This window comes from Aedes albopictus, chromosome 2, assembly GCF_035046485.1.
Source record: "Aedes albopictus strain Foshan chromosome 2, AalbF5, whole genome shotgun sequence".
Lineage (NCBI taxonomy): Eukaryota > Metazoa > Arthropoda > Insecta > Diptera > Culicidae > Aedes > Aedes albopictus.
Window position 1 is genome coordinate 149,693,698 of NC_085137.1, and position 19,450 is coordinate 149,713,147.

The 19,450-nt window shown below is 43.6% G+C and overlaps 2 protein-coding genes across 7 annotated transcripts in view; one reads left to right on the forward strand and one right to left on the reverse strand.

The window, feature by feature from the left end:
- LOC109429299 (uncharacterized) overlaps positions 1 to 19,450 on the reverse strand; it is a 785,311-nt gene that overhangs the window by 440,644 nt on the left and 325,217 nt on the right. The window lies entirely within an intron of this gene.
- On the forward strand, positions 9,034 to 16,925 carry LOC134287758 (uncharacterized). 2 transcript variants are annotated; one of them, XR_009997516.1, is made up of 2 exons: positions 9,034 to 16,570; positions 16,716 to 16,925. XR_009997516.1 is itself a non-coding variant. In XM_062850597.1 (2 exons), exon 2 carries the CDS (start codon positions 9,847 to 9,849, stop codon positions 16,396 to 16,398), a length of 6,552 nt encoding a protein of 2,183 aa, XP_062706581.1. In that variant the 5' UTR covers positions 9,034 to 9,407; positions 9,553 to 9,846; the 3' UTR covers positions 16,399 to 16,925. The 2 variants fall into 2 exon arrangements, 1 of the variants encoding a protein (XP_062706581.1); XM_062850597.1 differs by having other exon boundaries at positions 9,034 to 9,407; positions 9,553 to 16,925.

Consider the following 19,450-nt stretch of genomic DNA (forward strand, 5'->3'; position numbering starts at 1 on the left):
ATTCAATACCACACATCCTCCCTTTTCACAGAAATGATGTTGTGACAGAAATTTTCAAGCACAGATGCTACATCATTTTCAATTTCTTTTCGTTCATTTCAAACATCAGCCTTTGTCGCGGTTGTTCATGTTTTGATGTAGTTGCTGTTTTATTTAATTTGTATTAGCAGAATCGATAATCGATGAGCACTGAGCGGTAATATTGTCGCACCGCCACTTAACCAGACATCTCACAACTGAGTCACGACACCACCCTCTACGAGATTTTTTTTTTTATCATGGTGGAAGTTGTGCGCAGCCTTCGCATTTTATTCAGCAACACGGATCGTTTATCACGATGAACTTGCAAAGCTTAAGCTGCTAGTACACAGGGTCAAATATTTGTCCGAAAAGAAACCAATGCTCAAACATCTTGTTTGACTCGATCAAATTTTCATTAGTGTCAAACTGATGTTGTTTCTTGAGTTCTTTCCTTGTCAAATATTTGACCCTGTGTACTACTGGCCTTAGGTACTAAACAAATATTAAATTTGGCTATTACGACTACATACAAAATCAAAATGTGTAATACGAGTCTCACAGTTCTACCCTCAGACGTATCTTCTGCATGTATTATTCTTAAACTGCAGCAACTTCTACAAATGCCATTCCGTCTATTTCCTTCAGTCAGATTTTAATGGAACAACTATTATACAACAATTAAAAATGTAGAAGTTTCAACGTCAGACCATATGATTCACCATGAGAAAGAATTTCTTACTAAAATAAAGATGCGGTCATCCGGACATGCTGTGAACTGTTTTTTTTACTGTCGCCATGAGACAGAATTCCTTACAAATGAAAGGGTGTGGTCATCCGGACGCCCTGTGGACTATTTTAACTGTCGCCATGAGACAGAGTTTCTTACAAACGTAAGGGCGCGGTCATCCGGACGCGCTGTGGACTGTTTTTTTTACTGTCGCCATGAGACAGAATTCCTTACAAATGAAAGGGTGTGGTCATCCGGACGCCCTGTGGACTCTTTTCACTGTCGCCATGAGACAGAGTTTCTTACAAAAGTAAGAGTGCGGTCATCCGGACGCGCTGTGGACTGTTTTTACTGTCGCCATGAGACAGAGTTTCTTACAAAAAGAAGGGTGCGGTCATCCGGACACGCTGTGGACTGTTTTTACTGTCGCCATAAGACAGAGTTTCTTACAAAAGTAAGGGTGCGGTCATCCGGACACGCTGTGGACTGTTTTAACTGTCGCCATGAGACAGAGTTTCTTACAAAAGTAAGGGTGCGGTCATCCGGACGCGCTGTGAACTGTTTTTACTGTCGTCATGAGACAGAATTTCTTACAAAAGTAAGGGTGCGGTCATCCGGACGCGCTGTGAACTGTTTTTACTGTCGCCATGAGACAGAGTTTCTTACAAAAGTAAGAGTGCGGTCATCCGGACGCGCTGTGGACTGTTTTTACTGTCGCCATAAGACAGAGTTTCTTACAAAAGTAAGGGTGCGGTCATCCGGACACGCTGTGGACTGTTTTAACTGTCGCCATGAGACAGAGTTTCTTACAAAAGTAAGGGTGCGGTCATCCGGACGCGCTGTGAACTGTTTTTACTGTCGCCATGAGACAGAATTTCTTACAAAAGTAAGAGTGCGGTCATCCGGACGCGCTGTGGACTGTTTTTACTGTCGCCATAAGACAGAGTTTCTTACAAAAGTAAGGGTGCGGTCATCCGGACGCACTGTGAACTGTTTTTCTTACAAAAGCTTATTTTAAAACTACCTGTTATGCTGATTTCGCATTACTAAACATGGTCACACAACTTGTAACGTTTTCGCTTGGTGGATCACAATTCAAGAAAATAAAACTATAACTTCGACGCGAATCTTGATTGATTCCGTTGCTTAAAGTTTTGCTTAAGCGCCAATCAGGCCGAGACCTGATGCAAAACTCCACTTTTCAAAAAGGTTGCCCGGTTTTAGCTCTGCGGCAAGTCGTGGGATCGCACAGAATTTTTAGGAAAAACAATCATACTCGTGAACAACTGAAGAGTAGCGCGGTACTAGTAAAATAACAGTCAGCCAAGCACTCAGCTGACTTTAATGTTTCGATGTGTAGGATTTTTTTTACTTGCAAGATGCGTTATGATAAAACCTTTTCCATTACTGCCTGATTTATTAATCAGATTCTAGTATTTTGGTGGGTTTAGAAAATCCACTTCGACAGCATGAGCAGCATAGTCAAATAGTCAAAAATATATCCACATTTAGTATACTGATTTTCAGCTGTTTATTCATACTTAAAAATAGCATACTATTGCAGCTGCTGCACTCTGCCCACCAAAAATATCGAATAAAGTCACAGTTTGATAAGTATGTAAATAAACCCACTTTTATAAACTCATACACCGTATTGCTGGCCCTGCAGTAAATATTAAATAAACAGGGAATCTCCCGAAGTTGGGGACACAACAATAACTCCCATAAATAGTTTCAATTTGTTTTTTTTTATGCCGTGTTCACTCGCACAGTCATGTTTAATTAGTGCAATCTTTTATCCTTAAACCAATTTCTATTATATTCATCTCGACAGGACAACAGACGCTACGTAAGTCGCACAATTATTTTTTTTTACTGTCGTAAATGGTATAGCACGCTTGTACATGCTTACAGAACTGATTCAACTGATAAGCAAATCAAATGTTGTCATGGAAAAAACACAGAAATGCGTAATACTACAATTTTTAATGAATCTCTCTTTGCGTAAAACACACATGCAAGACCATCTCTTAAGAAAAAAAAAATGCAAAATCTCAGATTTTCAAATCTTTTGCTTAACCCTTCAGCGTGTGCGCTGTTGTAAAAACTACAACACTACCAAAAAAACCTCGCTTTTTTGTATACAGCGCGAGTGCTGTGCAGTTTCGGTTGCTTGATGGCGCGCGTCCTGGAAGGTTGAGAACTCCCATAAACGATTTTTTTTTTTGCACCGAAATCATGCAGGAGGTGAATGTTTTGCTTGCTCTTTGTCAAGTTTTTTTTCTTTTTCTACTGTCTTTTGGCACGGCTAAGACCTATGCAGATCCATCTCGTTACTTTTGATGTTTTTAATAACAAAAATGTTGGTTACAAAATTTTGACGATTATCTCAAGCCAGAACAAATTGTTCGATTTAGCACCGCCCAGTAAAGGTATGAATCGTTTTCACGCCACAAAGCTTGTGAGCGATCTAGGATGGTAATGGTATTTTACATTGATAAGCGCACCTACCTTTTAGCGATTTTAGGCAGGATAAGCATCGCTAAATTGACCACGCTACGGGACCCAAAAGTAAATAAATCAAACACACTTTATATAATGATTCAACCGACAATAAAACATTCGTTTAAGGAGAGCAATCTTTAGACAATTATCTAAACTCACCACTGCCTAGGCCGTTTGCTCTAGGCATCCGATCTTCCGGAACACTTTCCATTTTTCCACTCACTTTTTTTCACAATCACGCCAGGAAAACTAAACCACACTGAAACAAACGAGCACTGCCATCCGGGTCTGCACCCGCTTGCCATCATCCAGAAGATTCACTATTCTCCTGGCAGGATCGCCAAATGTGGAGCTTGGAAATATTGTGGACAAGCGGGTGCCCCCAGGAAGTAACTGGTGTTTACCTTTTGACGTTCGCGAAGTGATCACGCGACGACCGTTTGCACGCCTACTAGATTACTTGATGTGCATTTGGCAGACCATGTGCTACCCGCGTTCAATGGAAGGCTAGGCGAACAATGATGCAGATTCAATACCACACAAATAGCTCATACATGTATTAGAAAGATATACCGAATCCAAGAGTCGATTAGGTTGTTTGGAAACGTGCAGCGTCAAAAACTGATGATGATGACCTATAGTGTGCATAATTTCGAATTCTCTGATTGAACTAAAATCAATATCGTCCCGCTACTTCAATTCTGATGAACGTTGGTTATTCCATTGGCAAACAAATCCATTCAATTATCATATATGCACACGCGGCGATGCTTCAAAATGAATCCATTTTGGCAAACATTTACCATATACCTACGTACGAGTCGATGTGACAGCAGCGCAATCAGTTGATGACATTACTTTGCGTATACATCAACTGCATCCGCGCATGCAGGATACGACGAAGGATACGACGAATTTGAGTACAAAAACAAACAATCTGTCGCAATCAACGCGAGACTCCCTCTAGCTAGCACACACTCATCATACGCGACGCGAGAAAAGCGTAGCATCGATGACGACGACAACAACAACAATCTGTAATCACTTTTGGCAAATTTAATGCAGCCGAACACTTTCACTTGGATTAAAACTCAGCCTCATCTCGAACACATAATTTCATCGTTCAACGTTTCCTTTATAAGGGTAAATCGCCATGGAGTGTGAACATAGGCGCCAACTTAGGGGGGGCAAGCATGGGTGTGCCCCCCAATATTTGACGATTTTTAAATTTTCCTATGCAAAAAATCAGAAAAACAGGCTTTGACCACCCCTCCCCCCCCCCTTCTAAAATTTAACTAAGTTGGCGCCCCTGAGTGTGAAACAACCCGACTAGAGGATCATAACAAGAATATATCATAATTATATCTCATTGTGATATGACTAACAAATTATGTTATAATTTTGTTATGACATGGGCTGATTATTACTTTTTCGAACTAAATTATAACAAAATATATAATAATCTTTTGTAACTAATTTTGTTATAAATAATTCAAAACAAACTCTGTTAAAACTTTGTATTTTTACAACTGAATAAAATGATTCGTTGGATAAATAACACAATTATATCAGAACATGAAATAATTTTATTTTTTAAATACATTACAAGAAATAAAAATAAAAATATTATGTATTCGTTTTTTTGTTTGTTTTTTTTTTTTCACTGCGCAGAATGCCGGAAGCGTATCCGAGTACTCTCAAAACTAAAAGGTACTCTTATTTTTTCCAACTTTGAATCAATTTAAGTGAACTTCGACTCGTTAAGATAAGAAACTATTTTTATTATTGATTATGCGAATAGAACGGTTGGGTCATGCGGTATTACCAAAAGTACAAATTTTCTGGAACAGGTCCTTATACTATTGAGCGGCCCAGATGCAAAGGGGTGTAAGTGACCATTTTGAGCTGAGCATATAAAAAAAAACTTCAGATTTCAAGCTCTAAGGAACTTTTTCAAGGTTATTTTTATGATGATTTGAAAAATTACAATATATCAAAGAAAATTCGGTTTATTTTTGAAACTCCATACATTTTGTATGGGATGAAAAATTGATGAAAAACTTCAAACCTCATTTACTCAAAAGTGGGGTTTTGTCACTTACATCCCTTTGTTTCTAACCCCCTCTATTCTAATATCGGAGTTGGAGTTAGCGTATTCAAAAGACATGGTCTCTCGGGAAACATGTTCCGTAATGATTACTTTAAAATCAATGAACACATACTGTATAGTAGCAAAGGTTTATTGGCTGGGACTCTTATTCGATTTGCACATCTTCCGGCAATTCTTCCGGAGTTAGATTTAAGTGCAATAAAAGCAACCCAAATAATTTCACAGTATTTGTGTAGTAGCTATTGTACGTGCAGTTGAAACCAGTTGAGCGGACCAGGTTTGCTATACAGCGCACCACTTCCGAAGTTAGGTCCGACGCACGGATTTGGAGAAAAACCCAACTTCGCTAGTCGAAAACTCCGATTTTCAACTAAATTCAGAATATATATCCCGCTTCAAGTTAGATTTGACAATAATGTTTACATCCGACAAGCCGTGTTGGTATACAAACAGTTTCTTTAGTACAGCTTCTAGCTGTAATGATATCGCATAACTGCCTTCAAGGCGCTGCTGGTTTGTGGATTTGTTAGTATTACGAATTGTACTATATAGTAGCAGCTGTTTCGTTAATGGGAACTCCTATTAAGTTTGTTCAAGTTTTCACATCTTTTGGTGTTCCCGTATTTGATATTTGCATTTCGAATGCCCACAGAATAACTATTACTTAATTTATCTTCTTAAGTTTATTGACTGCTGCATCATATTATTGAGTAAAAAATAAAGGCATTGCACCTTCTACAAATTTTATCAGACTCTTTCGTATTTTTTATTTAACTCAATGCTTCAAATTCATTTTTTGGGTAAATATAGTATCATAGCTGCTGATATGTTTAATCTAAGTATTTCCTTCATTTAATATCCCAGTCCCGTTACGGTGCAAATTCCTAACACTTTTCCACGATTCCCAATTTTGACACGAATGCACTCTTAGTGTAAAATGTCATAAAAAAAGAAAACGATTCCCAATTCTTTTAGACTAACTTTTAAGCTTTTAGATCAACTAGAATTTGTAGCTTCAAAGCGTGAAACATCTACACGGAAAAAAGAAGAAACCTAAACATGAGTTTTTTTTTTAAATCCCAAAATTGAGTAAAGATAGTTGTATTTGTATGTCATATTAACAGTACTGCTATTCTAACTTCTAATTATAACGTCAAAAAGTACCGAACAGACTATGTATTAAGAAGTAATGAATGTTATTGAGCGTGGAGATAGCAAATGCGGTACTAAATAATCCTAAACAATATTGCTGACTGCACCCCAAATTGGACTGACACAATAGTGTGCACACACCTTGAAAACGTGATTACAACACAGGGATACGTCGGATCGAATTGAGGTCTTAGGTGCACTTATTCCTTGCAAATGGAGGAATAAGTGCCCCGAAGACGTCGAGACGATCCGAGGCACTTTTATCACACTTTTTAGGCGTACCATAAAAAGTGTGACAGTCCAATTTGGGATGTAGTCTGCAATACAAATGTGAATGATAATTCTGCTCAATTGATCACTGCATTTCTCTACTCAAACTTTTTTTTATTACGACCTATTATCATTTGACCATATTTGCTTTGACATTATATCAACTTTTTCATTTCCAAAAATAATCTAAATCTTAGAATAAAACTAAATAGCATCTGCAAAAGTTATCATATCAGCCTATGATATAATTGTGATCAATTAAAACAAAGCCACATTTTACGCTCACGTAGGTACGTGTATGATCGTCGGTCTCACAGCGCAAAGAAAAAAAAACCAAATTCAATCATCACCGTCCGTAAAGAATCACGACTACAGCAACTTTGACGCCGCCAGAAAGCACCCCATGACGAAGCTCAATCATAAATAGTCGACTGGCTATTTTTTCGTCGTTCTCTTTGTTCAACAAACGACGACGGGCCATGCGCACGCCACCACTGTTATTAGTGTTTCAGTGCGCATGTCTGCGCACCGCGATAGCGCTGTTGGTAAGAGAGAGAGGTTCATTGTTTGATCTTGCATTCAAATCTCTGTCTATTTTTGTTCTGCGACTGACAAACAAGAGATGGGGAATAGGGAAACTGGCAATACGTGGAACCAGTAAAGCTTCTTTCATGGCTCGCTTCAGGTGCTGTAATAGCCTCATTGGTAAAGGCGACTGATAATTAGCGATGGTAGGATTATTGGTTCAAATCCCGTCCGGGTATGTATGTTTTATAATGAACTAGAAAGTTTTTTTGCGTGACCTATTATTTTCTAAAAATAGAATAACACACTCAAAATAATTACCCAAAAAATAAGTATAAAAATTAGTTTTTACCCTAATTGGTGTCAAAGGAATTATAACACAATTTGTTATAATTTTGTTATATTCTATCATATTTCATGGAACAAATTTTGTAATATTTTTGTTATGATCATAACACAAGTTATTACATTTTTGTTCTTTTCAGTGGGAATTTTGTTAGAATTTTTGTTATTTTAACTACTAACGGTACAGGTTTTATAACAACCCTTGTTATAAAAATTTATTGTAACAAAATAACACAGCTTGTTATAATTTTGTAATGTCCATCTAGTCGGGAATTGGCGATTTATCACACTACGTGAGCTTTGAATAAACAAAAACAAGTGGTAATTACAGTTACTATATATCCAGGCTATATGGTCTAGCCTAGCGAATAGAAAATCGTAAGAACTGGTAACTGGAATAAAAACTGCCAACACTAGAAAAAGTTCTAGCTTTCGACAGACTTTATTATATATTCAGAACATAAATTTATTATCTTTATGGACACAACAATCCTCTCGTATTCAAGCTCTCTCGAAATGTCAAGTTCAATAAGCTCCGATCGAATTGGCTCCGATAATAGGTCTATCCACCAAATAGAAATACACTAGAACGCCAATGGCGCTGTACTTAGTTTTCCTATTTAGTTATATTAATAACTTTAGTTGTAATAATTGATTATGTTCAAGTGCCCATCTTGTAGAGGACCTTTTGTTTTGGTAAACAAAATTTATTTGACACTTATAGTACCGCTACTGACGCTGTAAGGGCGAGGCAAACTAGATGTTAGTCACACGAACAGTCGCGACATTGGATTTCTGTGGCTGGTTATTCTAATATCCACCAGACTGTATACATATTTAGTGACTGTAGTGGTAATTAATTCTGTGCAATAAAATACAATCATAAATATGTATTTTATTTTACCAATAGACGCTCATTCAATGTGACAGTTTTTATTCGCCAGTGTGCATTCGACTGGTGAGCTCGCTCCATGTTATTATTTTACAATTGCAATTAATTTAGCACATTCATTTCATTTCATTTATTTAGTTAACATCAAATTCATGATAATACTAATTTAGCACAGTGTTTTTCAATTTTATCACGAGTGATTTCATTTCGGTTTTTATCACGATTGTTTCTAAAACATCAAAGAATTATAAAAAGAATAGCACGGATTATGGAGAGTATGGAGATGGAGACACATAGTTTTCTTTGACTTGAGATGGTGCAAATCGATTTTATTTTTGGAAATACTTATGAAACTAAGGCATGACCATTTTTTTCATTGCCAACTATACATTTGATTTTCCCAAGTAAACTGAAGAACTGGCAAAAACGATCTCAGTCAGATTGTGAAAGTGTCTGAGGATTGGACGAATAATTTTCAATTGGGAGTGTTAAAAACTGCAAATCTTCTAACACTGCCGGTGGTGGTGTGAATTCCGGACGCTCCCCAGTGGCTATCATCGACACAGCTACAATAGATGAGCAGCATAGCGAGCAGAAACAAAACTGTAGTCACCGAACGAGGTCGAACTCACAGCCGTGTCATTGTTCGCCGTATGATTGTGTTCAGCACCCATCATCCACCGTATAGTGCAATAAGTGCCTTTTTCGATTCAATAGAGTCCATCTCTAGATCCAGCCATTCGGAATCGCTAGAAAATCCGTTGGCGCCGCTGAACAGCTTGAGGCTACTGGCGAAGCCGGACCTGAATCGGCACAAAGTTATGAACTTTCCTTAGAAGTTTGTACACATGCTTTGATCCGTAAGTTTGATCAATTTGATCTAATTGAATTATTTAGAACCTAACGAATGAATTGAAAACCTAAAATTAAAATCCTAATCTATCCTTAAATTGTATATACATGCCTTACTTCTAAATTAAAAACTGAATTCCATGCCTTTGTTAGGATAAATTTCGTTCACCCGAAACACTTGTTGCGAGTCGTGGTTTCTACGATAAGGCATAAAATACTGAATGTAAGTTCGACAATTTAGGTTTATAATTCTAACAACTCAAATAATGAAATATTTAATAAATTACAGCTTTAAGCTGCCATTGTTCTGGACTGCTAACGGAAGTGTTTGAATTGCCCCGAAACCCACCGATCCGCAACAAAACTTAAAGATTCATTGAGTGAATCTGTAGCTGCGCAGTAAGCGGCCAAGTAAGCAGTTAGAAGTGCTGCGAAGTAAGCAGCAGGATGAATTCCGTTCGCACTTGCGAAAACTGCCGCACCAGTGGCACGGTGGAACAGATGGTCGGCTGCGACATGTGCGACATGTGGCTCCACCTGAAATGTGCTGGTGTTACGACCGACAACGCAGATCCCGACAAAAGCTGGCGCTGCGAACGATGCCTACATGATGAGGCAACGGAACGGACCAGCCATCGTAGCCGGAAGACCGGTAGGACGACAAGCAGCACCTCGGCCCAGCGGACAGAGTTGGCCCTACAGCTACTTGAGGAGGAAAAGGCGCTGATCAAGAGGAATCGTGATCGAGAGGACGAGTTCCTCAAGAAGGAAGCGGAAATGCAAAGGAAGAGAGCGGAGGAAGATGCCAAGCTGCTGAAGCAGAAACATGACCTGTTGAAGTCATTGGAGGACGGGAATGGTAGCATCAGAAGCGGAATCAGTAGCAACGCGAGTCGAAGAAGGGTACAGGAATGGCTCGGCGCTAATAGTGGCGGTTTGGTGCCGGTAACTGACCAGCCACAGATGTCTGGACCTACCGCCCAACTATCCGCTACTCCATCGGAGATATCAGCACTTCCCATTAAGCCACCACGGAGGTCCGGTGCCGACGTCCTTCTCAGCCAAGATGCAGAGGGGAGTACCATCGCTCCCAAATCAACGTCAACACCACAAAAAACCTTAAGTACACCATTAATTCTCTCTAACACACCAGTCCCTCCAATGGTTGTGCCCTCTCAAGTGGCCACCAGTGCTTCAAATGCAAAGTGGGGTGGGTACTACCCGGGGATCAATGTCTTTTCATCGTCCGCCCTGCCGACGATCCCTGAACAACAACCGAGCGTGACAAATATCGCTACAACAAATGCACCTCTCGGGAGTTACGCTGCTTCACAAGCGATTCCCCCTTTGGTTGGGAGCCCCGCTAATCAGTATCCCCCCATATATCCTACTAGTTCAAAATTTCCAATTGCTTCTGGGTATGAAAGTATGTCAACCGGACAGACAGTATCAGTCAATGCTTCCAGTTCACCGTTTGTGTCAGTGCCAGCTAAATCGTTCGGGTTTACGCCAAGTGTAGTGACAACGAGTTCCTGGTTGAAGTCGGGTGTGTCTTGCCCAGGTCAGTTGAACGAACCTCAGCCTATTCGAGTAGCACCAGCGTGTACAGCAGGGGTGGGCGTACAAACACAGATTGGCCAACGAATGGATGGCAGATCAAGTCCAGTGGTTACAGCAGCAAACGTGAGTAATTCGGATGTACATCAGACCAGCAGATCACGGTACCTTGCGCCATCCGGCGTGCATCAGCTGAATGAGCCGTTTCAACCTGTGTCATCCGGTGTGCAGCAGCCAAATGTGTCATTTCTTCCCGCGCCATCCGGTGCTCAGCAGTTCAACGTGTCTTTTCAATCAGCGCCAACCGGCGTACAAATGGCGGCGCGACAAGTGATGCCGCGCGAATTACCGACGTTCTCTGGCGACCCACAAGACTGGCCGTTGTTCTCTAGTTCATTTTACACCTCAACAGCGGCTTGTGGATACACGGATGTGGAGAATCTGGCTAGATTACAACGTTGCTTGAAGGGACATGCGCTTGATTCGGTGAAGAGCCGTCTCTTGTTACCACAGTCAGTGCCACACGTGATGGAGACACTACGGATGCTGTATGGACGACCGGAGATCTTAATCCACTCCCTGCTGCAAAAATTGCGAAGTGTACCGTCACCAAAAGCTGAGAACTTGCAGTCAATCATCACCTACGGGATGGCCGTACGTAATCTGGTCGACCATATGCATGTTGCAGATCTAGTGGAGCACTTGCGCAACCCAATGCTGGTGCACGAGCTAGTCGAGAGGCTGCCACCACAAATGCGAATGCAATGGTCTTGGTACAAACGCTCAATTCCGGACGTCAACCTGGCGACGTTCGGTGATTTCATGTCGGAGTTGGTGAAGACAGCGACTGATGTTACGATTCCCAGAGATACTTTAATGCAGCAGGGCAGGTCTGTCAATACGGGACGAGAGAAGCAAAATCTATACGTCCACACGAAGGCTGATAGTGGTGAAACAACAGCAAAGACGAAGAACAAGACGAAGTCTGCAAAGGAACCAGATTCCTCAAAGAGATCGTGCGCTTACTGTTCAGACGACGGTCATGAAGTAGCACGATGTCCTCAGTTCAAGGCGTTAGATCTGGATGGGAGATGGAAGGCGATACGATCGAAGGGGCTTTGCAGAACCTGCTTGATTCCGCACCTCAAGTGGCCGTGCCGTTCGAGCAAGGAGTGTGGCGTAGATGGTTGCCGTTTTCGTCACAATGCATTGCTACATTCACGGTCAGCGACAGAGTCAGCCGCTGCTCATCCGAGGCCCAGTGAAAACGTCGCGCGACAGAATCATCATTCTGCGACGAAAATTTCACTATTTCGCTATCTACCAGTAACGTTAGAAGCGAATGGAAGGAAGGTAGAAACTTTCGCGTTTCTGGACGATGGAAGTGAGTCCACATTGATGGAGGCCGGACTCGCTGAGGAGCTGGGCATCGTCGGGCCCGAAGAATCTCTTTGGCTTGCCTGGACCGGAAACATATCTCGGGAAGAGAAGGGTTCACAACGGATCTCAGTGGCAATCTCGGGAGCTGGACTTAAGAGTCAATTCCAGCTGAACAACGTACGTACGGTCCAGAAGTTGAAACTACAAGGTCAATCGTTCCAGTACACCGAGCTTCAAATGATCTATCCACATCTCAGAGGACTACCGCTACATAGTTACTCAGAGGCAGTACCGAGAATTATTATCGGTATCGAACACGCACAGATGCTTACTACCCTAAAAGTGCGAGAAGGCAGAGCCAACGAACCCGTTGCGGCGAAGACGAGGCTTGGCTGGTGCGTGTACGGTAAACAAGTCGACGGTAGCGATGCTGTAACGCGGCTGCATGTGCATTCAGAGGAACACGGGAACCGTGAGTTGCATGAGCTGATGAGGCAGTACTTCAGCATCGAGGAGGCAGCGGTAGCTACTCCGTTGGAGTCGGAAGAGGACAGACGGGCCCGAAAAATTCTGGAGAGAACAACAAGAAGGACTAACGGTTGCTTCGAAACTGGGCTTCTATGGAAGTATGACCGACCGTCGTTTCCAAACAGCTATCCACTTGCAGTGCGTAGAATGCAGTCATTGGAGAAGCGGCTGGCCAAAGAAACTGGTCTCAAAGAACGAGTGAATGATCAGATAGCAGAGTACGTGTCAAAGGGATACGCCCACCGAATAACACAAGAGGAAGTTGAGACAACAAATCCAGATCGTGTGTGGTACCTACCGCTGGGCATCGTGAGGAACCCGAAGAAGCCGGAGAAAATCCGTCTGATTTGGGATGCGGCAGCTCGGGTAAATGGCGTTTCGTTCAACGACATGCTCATCAAAGGGCCAGACATGCTGACGTCACTGTTCACAGTTCTACTACGGTTCCGTCAGCGATCAGTTGCCGTATGTGGAGACATACGGGAAATGTTCCACCAAGTTAGGATCATCCCTCAAGACAAGCAGTCGCAGCGGTTCCTCTATCGAGATCATCCAGATCAGCACCCTCAGGTCTTCGTTATGGACGTGGCAACGTTCGGTGCGACGTGCTCGCCGTGCTCCGCACAGTTCGTTAAAAACACCAACGCCCAGGACTTCGCAGCGCAATTTCCGAGAGCTGCAGAGGCGATTGTCAATGCCCATTATGTCGATGACTACCTTGACAGTGTAGATACGATCGACGAAGCGGTTGAATTGGTGAAGGATGTAAAGTTTGTTCACGCTCAAGGTGGATTCGACATCCGGAACTTCTCATCCAACTCGGCTGAAGTGATACAACGTCTGGGCGAAACCGAGAACGTGAAGGACAAATCAATGGTTCTGGATAAATTTTCGGACACGGAGCGTGTTTTGGGGATGGTATGGAGACCAGCGGTCGACCTATTCACCTTCGATACCACTCTGAAAGATGATCTTACGAAGCTACTGGTAGAAGGAAACACGCCCACGAAACGGCAGGTGTTGAGGCTCGTTATGTCGCTGTTTGACCCTTACGGGTTTATCGCCCACTTTATCATTCACGGCAAGATCCTCATGCAGCACATCTGGAGATCTGGCACAGACTGGGATGAAAAGATTGTGGATGAACTACACGATTTGTGGAACGACTGGACACGTCTTCTGAAGGAATTGGGCGAAGTGGAGGTTCCCCGCTGTTTCTTCGGTGCGACAAATAGTAAGCTGCACAGCGGGATACAACTTCACGTGTTCGTCGATGCGAGCGAACTAGCGTATGCTTGTGTTGCATATTTGCGTATCGTCCACGATACGGAAGTGCGATGCGTGTTAGTAGCAGCGAAGACAAAGGTGGCGCCGCTTAAACCGCTCTCCATCCCTCGCTTAGAGTTGCAAGCCGGTCTAATAGGTAGCCGGTTGCTGAACAACATCTGTACTGCCTTGGATCTGCCCATAGAAAAGCGGTACATTTGGACAGATTCCAGAACATCTCTCTCGTGGGTTTGCTCGGATAGCAGGCGCTATCATCCATACGTAGGTTTTCGTGTCGGCGAGATTCTGAATTCCTCTACTGTCGATGAGTGGCACTACGTTCCGTCGAAACAGAACGTGGCTGACGACGCCACAAAGTGGGGAGTTGGACCTAGCTTCAGTGCGAGTAGTCGCTGGTACACGGGTCCGGATTATCTCTTCTTGCCGGAAAACGAATGGCCAGAGCAGCCAGCGAAACAATGGAAAACTGACGAGGAGCTACGTACCAGATTTCAACATCATCGAGAAATGCCACAACCTTTGATTAACGTGAGTAGATTCTCGAATTGGAACCGCCTGTTACGCACGACGGCGTATTTGCTACGCGCAGTGAAGTTGTTCCGAACGCGAGGCAAATCGGGACCGCTGACCAGCGAGGAGTTGTTGCAGGCTGAAAATTTGCTGTGGCGACAGGTGCAGTATGAAGCTTTCCCGGACGAGTACTGTGTGCTGGAGTTCAACAAGGCGAATCCAGAGAAGAAGCAGAAACGAATCGAGAAGAGCAGTTCATTGTACGAACAGTCGCCGTTTATGGATGACGTGGGCGTGATAAGGATGAATAGCAGGATTGGTGCTGCTCCTACCGTACCCTTTGGAGTAAAGTATCCAATTATCTTGCCGAGGGATCACACTCTAACAGCCCTTCTTGTCGAGAGTTACCACAGACGGTTTAAACATCAGAACGGTGAAACGGTGTTCAACGAAATACGTCAGCAGTTTCGAATACCGAAGCTGCGCCCTCTGATACAACGTGTCGCCCGGAACTGCCAGAGCTGCAGGCTTCGGAAGGCAACTCCGCGACCACCAATAATGGCACCACTTCCGAAGGTTCGGTTGACACCCCACATCCGGGCGTTCAGCCACACCGGCGTCGACTACTTCGGCCCAATCCTGGTAAAGCAAGGCCGTAGTTTAGTGAAACGCTGGGTAGCACTATTCACGTGTCTTACTATACGTGCGGTGCACCTGGAGATAGTGCACAGCCTTTCGACACAATCCTGTGTGATGGCAATCCGCCGATTCGTTGCGCGCAGAGGATCCCCGTCAGACCTTTACTCGGATAACGGGACCTGTTTTCGTGGAGCTAGCAACCTGTTGACGGAGCAGATGGAAGCCATCCATGAACACTGCGCTGTGACGTTTACCAATGCCAGAACGAGCTGGCACTTCAATCCCCCATCTGCACCTCACATGGGGGGCTGTTGGGAACGGATGGTGCGTTCTGTGAAGGCAGCTATGGGAGCCATTTCAGAACATAATCGCCACCCAAGCGACGAGGTTCTGGAGACTGTAGTCTTGGAAGCCGAAGCGATCGTGAACACACGACCGTTGACCTACGTACCACTCGATGATGAAGACCAGGATGCATTAACGCCGAACCACTTTCTGCTGTACGGCTCAAGTGGCGTGGTGCAACCACGAACTTCACTGGTGGCTGACGGCAGCACGCTACGGGACAGCTGGAAGCTCGCCCAGTATTTATCCGATTTGTTTTGGGAACGCTGGGTACGTGAGTATCTGCCGACGTTGGCAAGACGGACTAAATGGTTTGAACCAGTGAAACCTTTGCAGCCTGGCGATTTGGTAATTGTTATCGACGAGCATAAACGTAATGGATGGATACGAGGACGAGTCGTCGAGGTCGTACGAGGAAAGGATGGTCAAGTCAGAAGTGCAGTCGTAAGAACCGTAGAAGGGATGATGAAACGACCAGTATTGAAGCTGGCTTTGCTGGATGTACGCGGTAAGCAGCCACAAGGTCCCCCGGAACCACACGGGAGGGGGGATGTTAAAAACTGCAAATCTTCTAACACTGCCGGTGGTGGTGTGAATTCCGGACGCTCCCCAGTGGCTATCATCGACACAGCTACAATAGATGAGCAGCATAGCGAGCAGAAACAAAACTGTAGTCACCGAACGAGGTCGAACTCACAGCCGTGTCATTGTTCGCCGTATGATTGTGTTCAGCACCCATCATCCACCGTATAGTGCAATAAGTGCCTTTTTCGATTCAATAGAGTCCATCTCTAGATCCAGCCATTCGGAATCGCTAGAAAATCCGTTGGCGCCGCTGAACAGCTTGAGGCTACTGGCGAAGCCGGACCTGAATCGGCACAAAGTTATGAACTTTCCTTAGAAGTTTGTACACATGCTTTGATCCGTAAGTTTGATCAATTTGATCTAATTGAATTATTTAGAACCTAACGAATGAATTGAAAACCTAAAATTAAAATCCTAATCTATCCTTAAATTGTATATACATGCCTTACTTCTAAATTAAAAACTGAATTCCATGCCTTTGTTAGGATAAATTTCGTTCACCCGAAACACTTGTTGCGAGTCGTGGTTTCTACGATAAGGCATAAAATACTGAATGTAAGTTCGACAATTTAGGTTTATAATTCTAACAACTCAAATAATGAAATATTTAATAAATTACAGCTTTAAGCTGCCATTGTTCTGGACTGCTAACGGAAGTGTTTGAATTGCCCCGAAACCCACCGATCCGCAACAGGGAGAATTGAGAACAAATTTGATAACATTACCATTTGTTACTATTATTATCTTCAACGTTCATTATTGCTGATCCATTTTTCAGTAATTCGTTTATCGAAACACTTCTTTCTTTTGAAAATGGTATAAAAAAGAAACTCTGGACAATGTATTGTTCAAAGTACTCAACTAAAGGCAGTTGCACAAGGAGTAGATAGGGCATATCCTTAACTTACCTTACCGATCAGGCTAAGGCCGGGGTGGCCTCTGCTGTACATAGTAGCCGTCTCCATTCCACTCGGTCCACGGCTGTTTGTCTCCAGTTCCGTACTCTGCGTAGGGTCCGCAGATCGTCCTCCACTTGGTCGACCCACCTAGCTCGCTGCGCTCCACGTCTTCTGGTACCGGTCGGATGACTCTTGAGAACCATTTTAGTTTGGTTGCTATCCGACATCCTGATGACGTGACCCGCCCACCGTAGCCTCCCGAATTTCGCGGTATAGACGATGGTTGGTTCTCTCAGTAGCTGATGCAGCTCGTGGATCATTCGCCTTCTCCAAGTTCCGTCTTCTATCTGCACTCCGCCGTAGATGGTACGCAACACCTTCCGTTCGAAAACTCCAAGGGCGCGTTGGTCCTCTGCACGTAGGGTCCATGTTTCGTGCCCATAGAGGACGACCGGTCTAATCAGCGTTTTGTAGAACTTCGTGTTACGGCAAACTTTATTCGATCGTAGAGTTCTGCGGAGTCCAAAGTAAGTACGATTTCCTGCCACAATGCGCCTCTGAATTTCTCTGCTGGTGTCGTTGTCGGCGGTCACCAGTGAGCCCAAGTACACGAATTCTTCAACCACCTCGATTTCATCACCGTCGATATTCGAGGTGGCGGGTGCGCTGATTCCTCCCTGGAGCCCTTTGCCATAATGTACTTTGTCTTCGACACATTAATGACTAATCCGATTCGTCTGGCTTCACTCTTTAGTCGGATGTACGTTTCCGCCATCGTCTCAAATTTACGAGCAATAATATCAATATCATCAGCGAAACTAAGCGGCTGAACGGACTTCGTGAAAATCGTTCCACTCGTGTTTATCCCCGCTCTCCTTATTACACCTTCTAACGCAATGTTGAACAGCAAGCACGAAAGACCATCACCTTGCCGTAACCCTCTGCGAGATTCGAAGGGACTCGAGAGTGTCCCTGATACTCGAACTACGCACATCACTCGATCCATCGTCGCCTTGATCAATCGTATCAGTTTATCCGGGAATCCGTATTCGTGCATAATCTGCCATAGCTGTTCTCGATCGATTGTATCATACGCCGATTTGAAATTGATTAACAAGTGATGTGTGGGCACGTTGTATTCGCGGCATTTCTGCAACACCTGGCGGATGGCGAACATCTGGTCCGTTGTAGCGCGTTCACCCATAAATCCAGCCTGATATTGCCCCAGGAACTCTCTTGCAATCGGTGATAGTCGGCGGTATAAAATTTGAGAGAGTATCTTGTAGGCAGCGCTCAGTAGTGTGATCGCGCGGTAGTTCCCGCAATCCAACTTGTCGCCCTTTTTGTAGATGGGATACACGATACCTTCCATCCATTCCTCCGGTAATACTTCCTCCTCCCAAATCTTGGTAATGACCCAGTGTAGTGCTCTCACCAGTGCTTCTCCACCGTATTTTAGGAGCTCGCTTGGTAGTTGATCTGCTCCAGCGGCTTTGTTGTTTTTCAACCGGCCAACCTCCTCCTCAATCTCTTGAAGGTCAGGGGCCGGAAGTCTTTCGTCCTGTGCATATACTCCTAGATCTGTTACCACGCCACCTTCGGTACTTGCAACGTCGCCATTGAGGTGCTCATCGTAAAGCTGCCGCCACCTCTCGACCACCTCACGCTCGCTCGTGAGAATATTCCCGTGATTATCCCAGCACATGTCGGATTGTGGCATAAAGCCTCTGCGCGAGCGGTTCAGCTTCTCGTAGAACTTTCGTGTGTCCTTAGCCTGGTACAGCTGTTCCACCGCTTCGCGATCTCGTTCTTCCTGCTGGCGCTTCTTAGGGCATACGCTTGACATTTCTTAAGTAGGGCAGTTTTTTTTGTTTTTTTTTGTACATAATTTCGTAAATATAATCTTTTTACTTTTCTCGTACACTGAAGTGTAGGCTATATGTTCACTCAAAAAACGAATTTTCGATAGGACCTGACCTGGGATCGAATCCTACTCCCGACAAATTCACAAAATGTGAGTTCTTCCTATGGAAGGGAAGTGAAGCGTGGGTCTCGAGATGCCTAGGGCTAAAAATCTCGTTAATACTGATAAAAACAAGAATTTTCGATAGAAGGCTCGAAGAATCGAGTCACATATGAATAATTCTCGCTGAGACCGGCCCACTATTTACACATTGTCTTAAAAAATGCTTAGGGTGGCGATTTTCTGAAAGTGCTTGCCAAAAAATTAAGGCAAATGCATTTGGTTACTTAAATTGATGGACCCCTCGTTATTTGGAGCCACATCATTTTTTTGATCCGGACCAGCACCGGTGAACTGG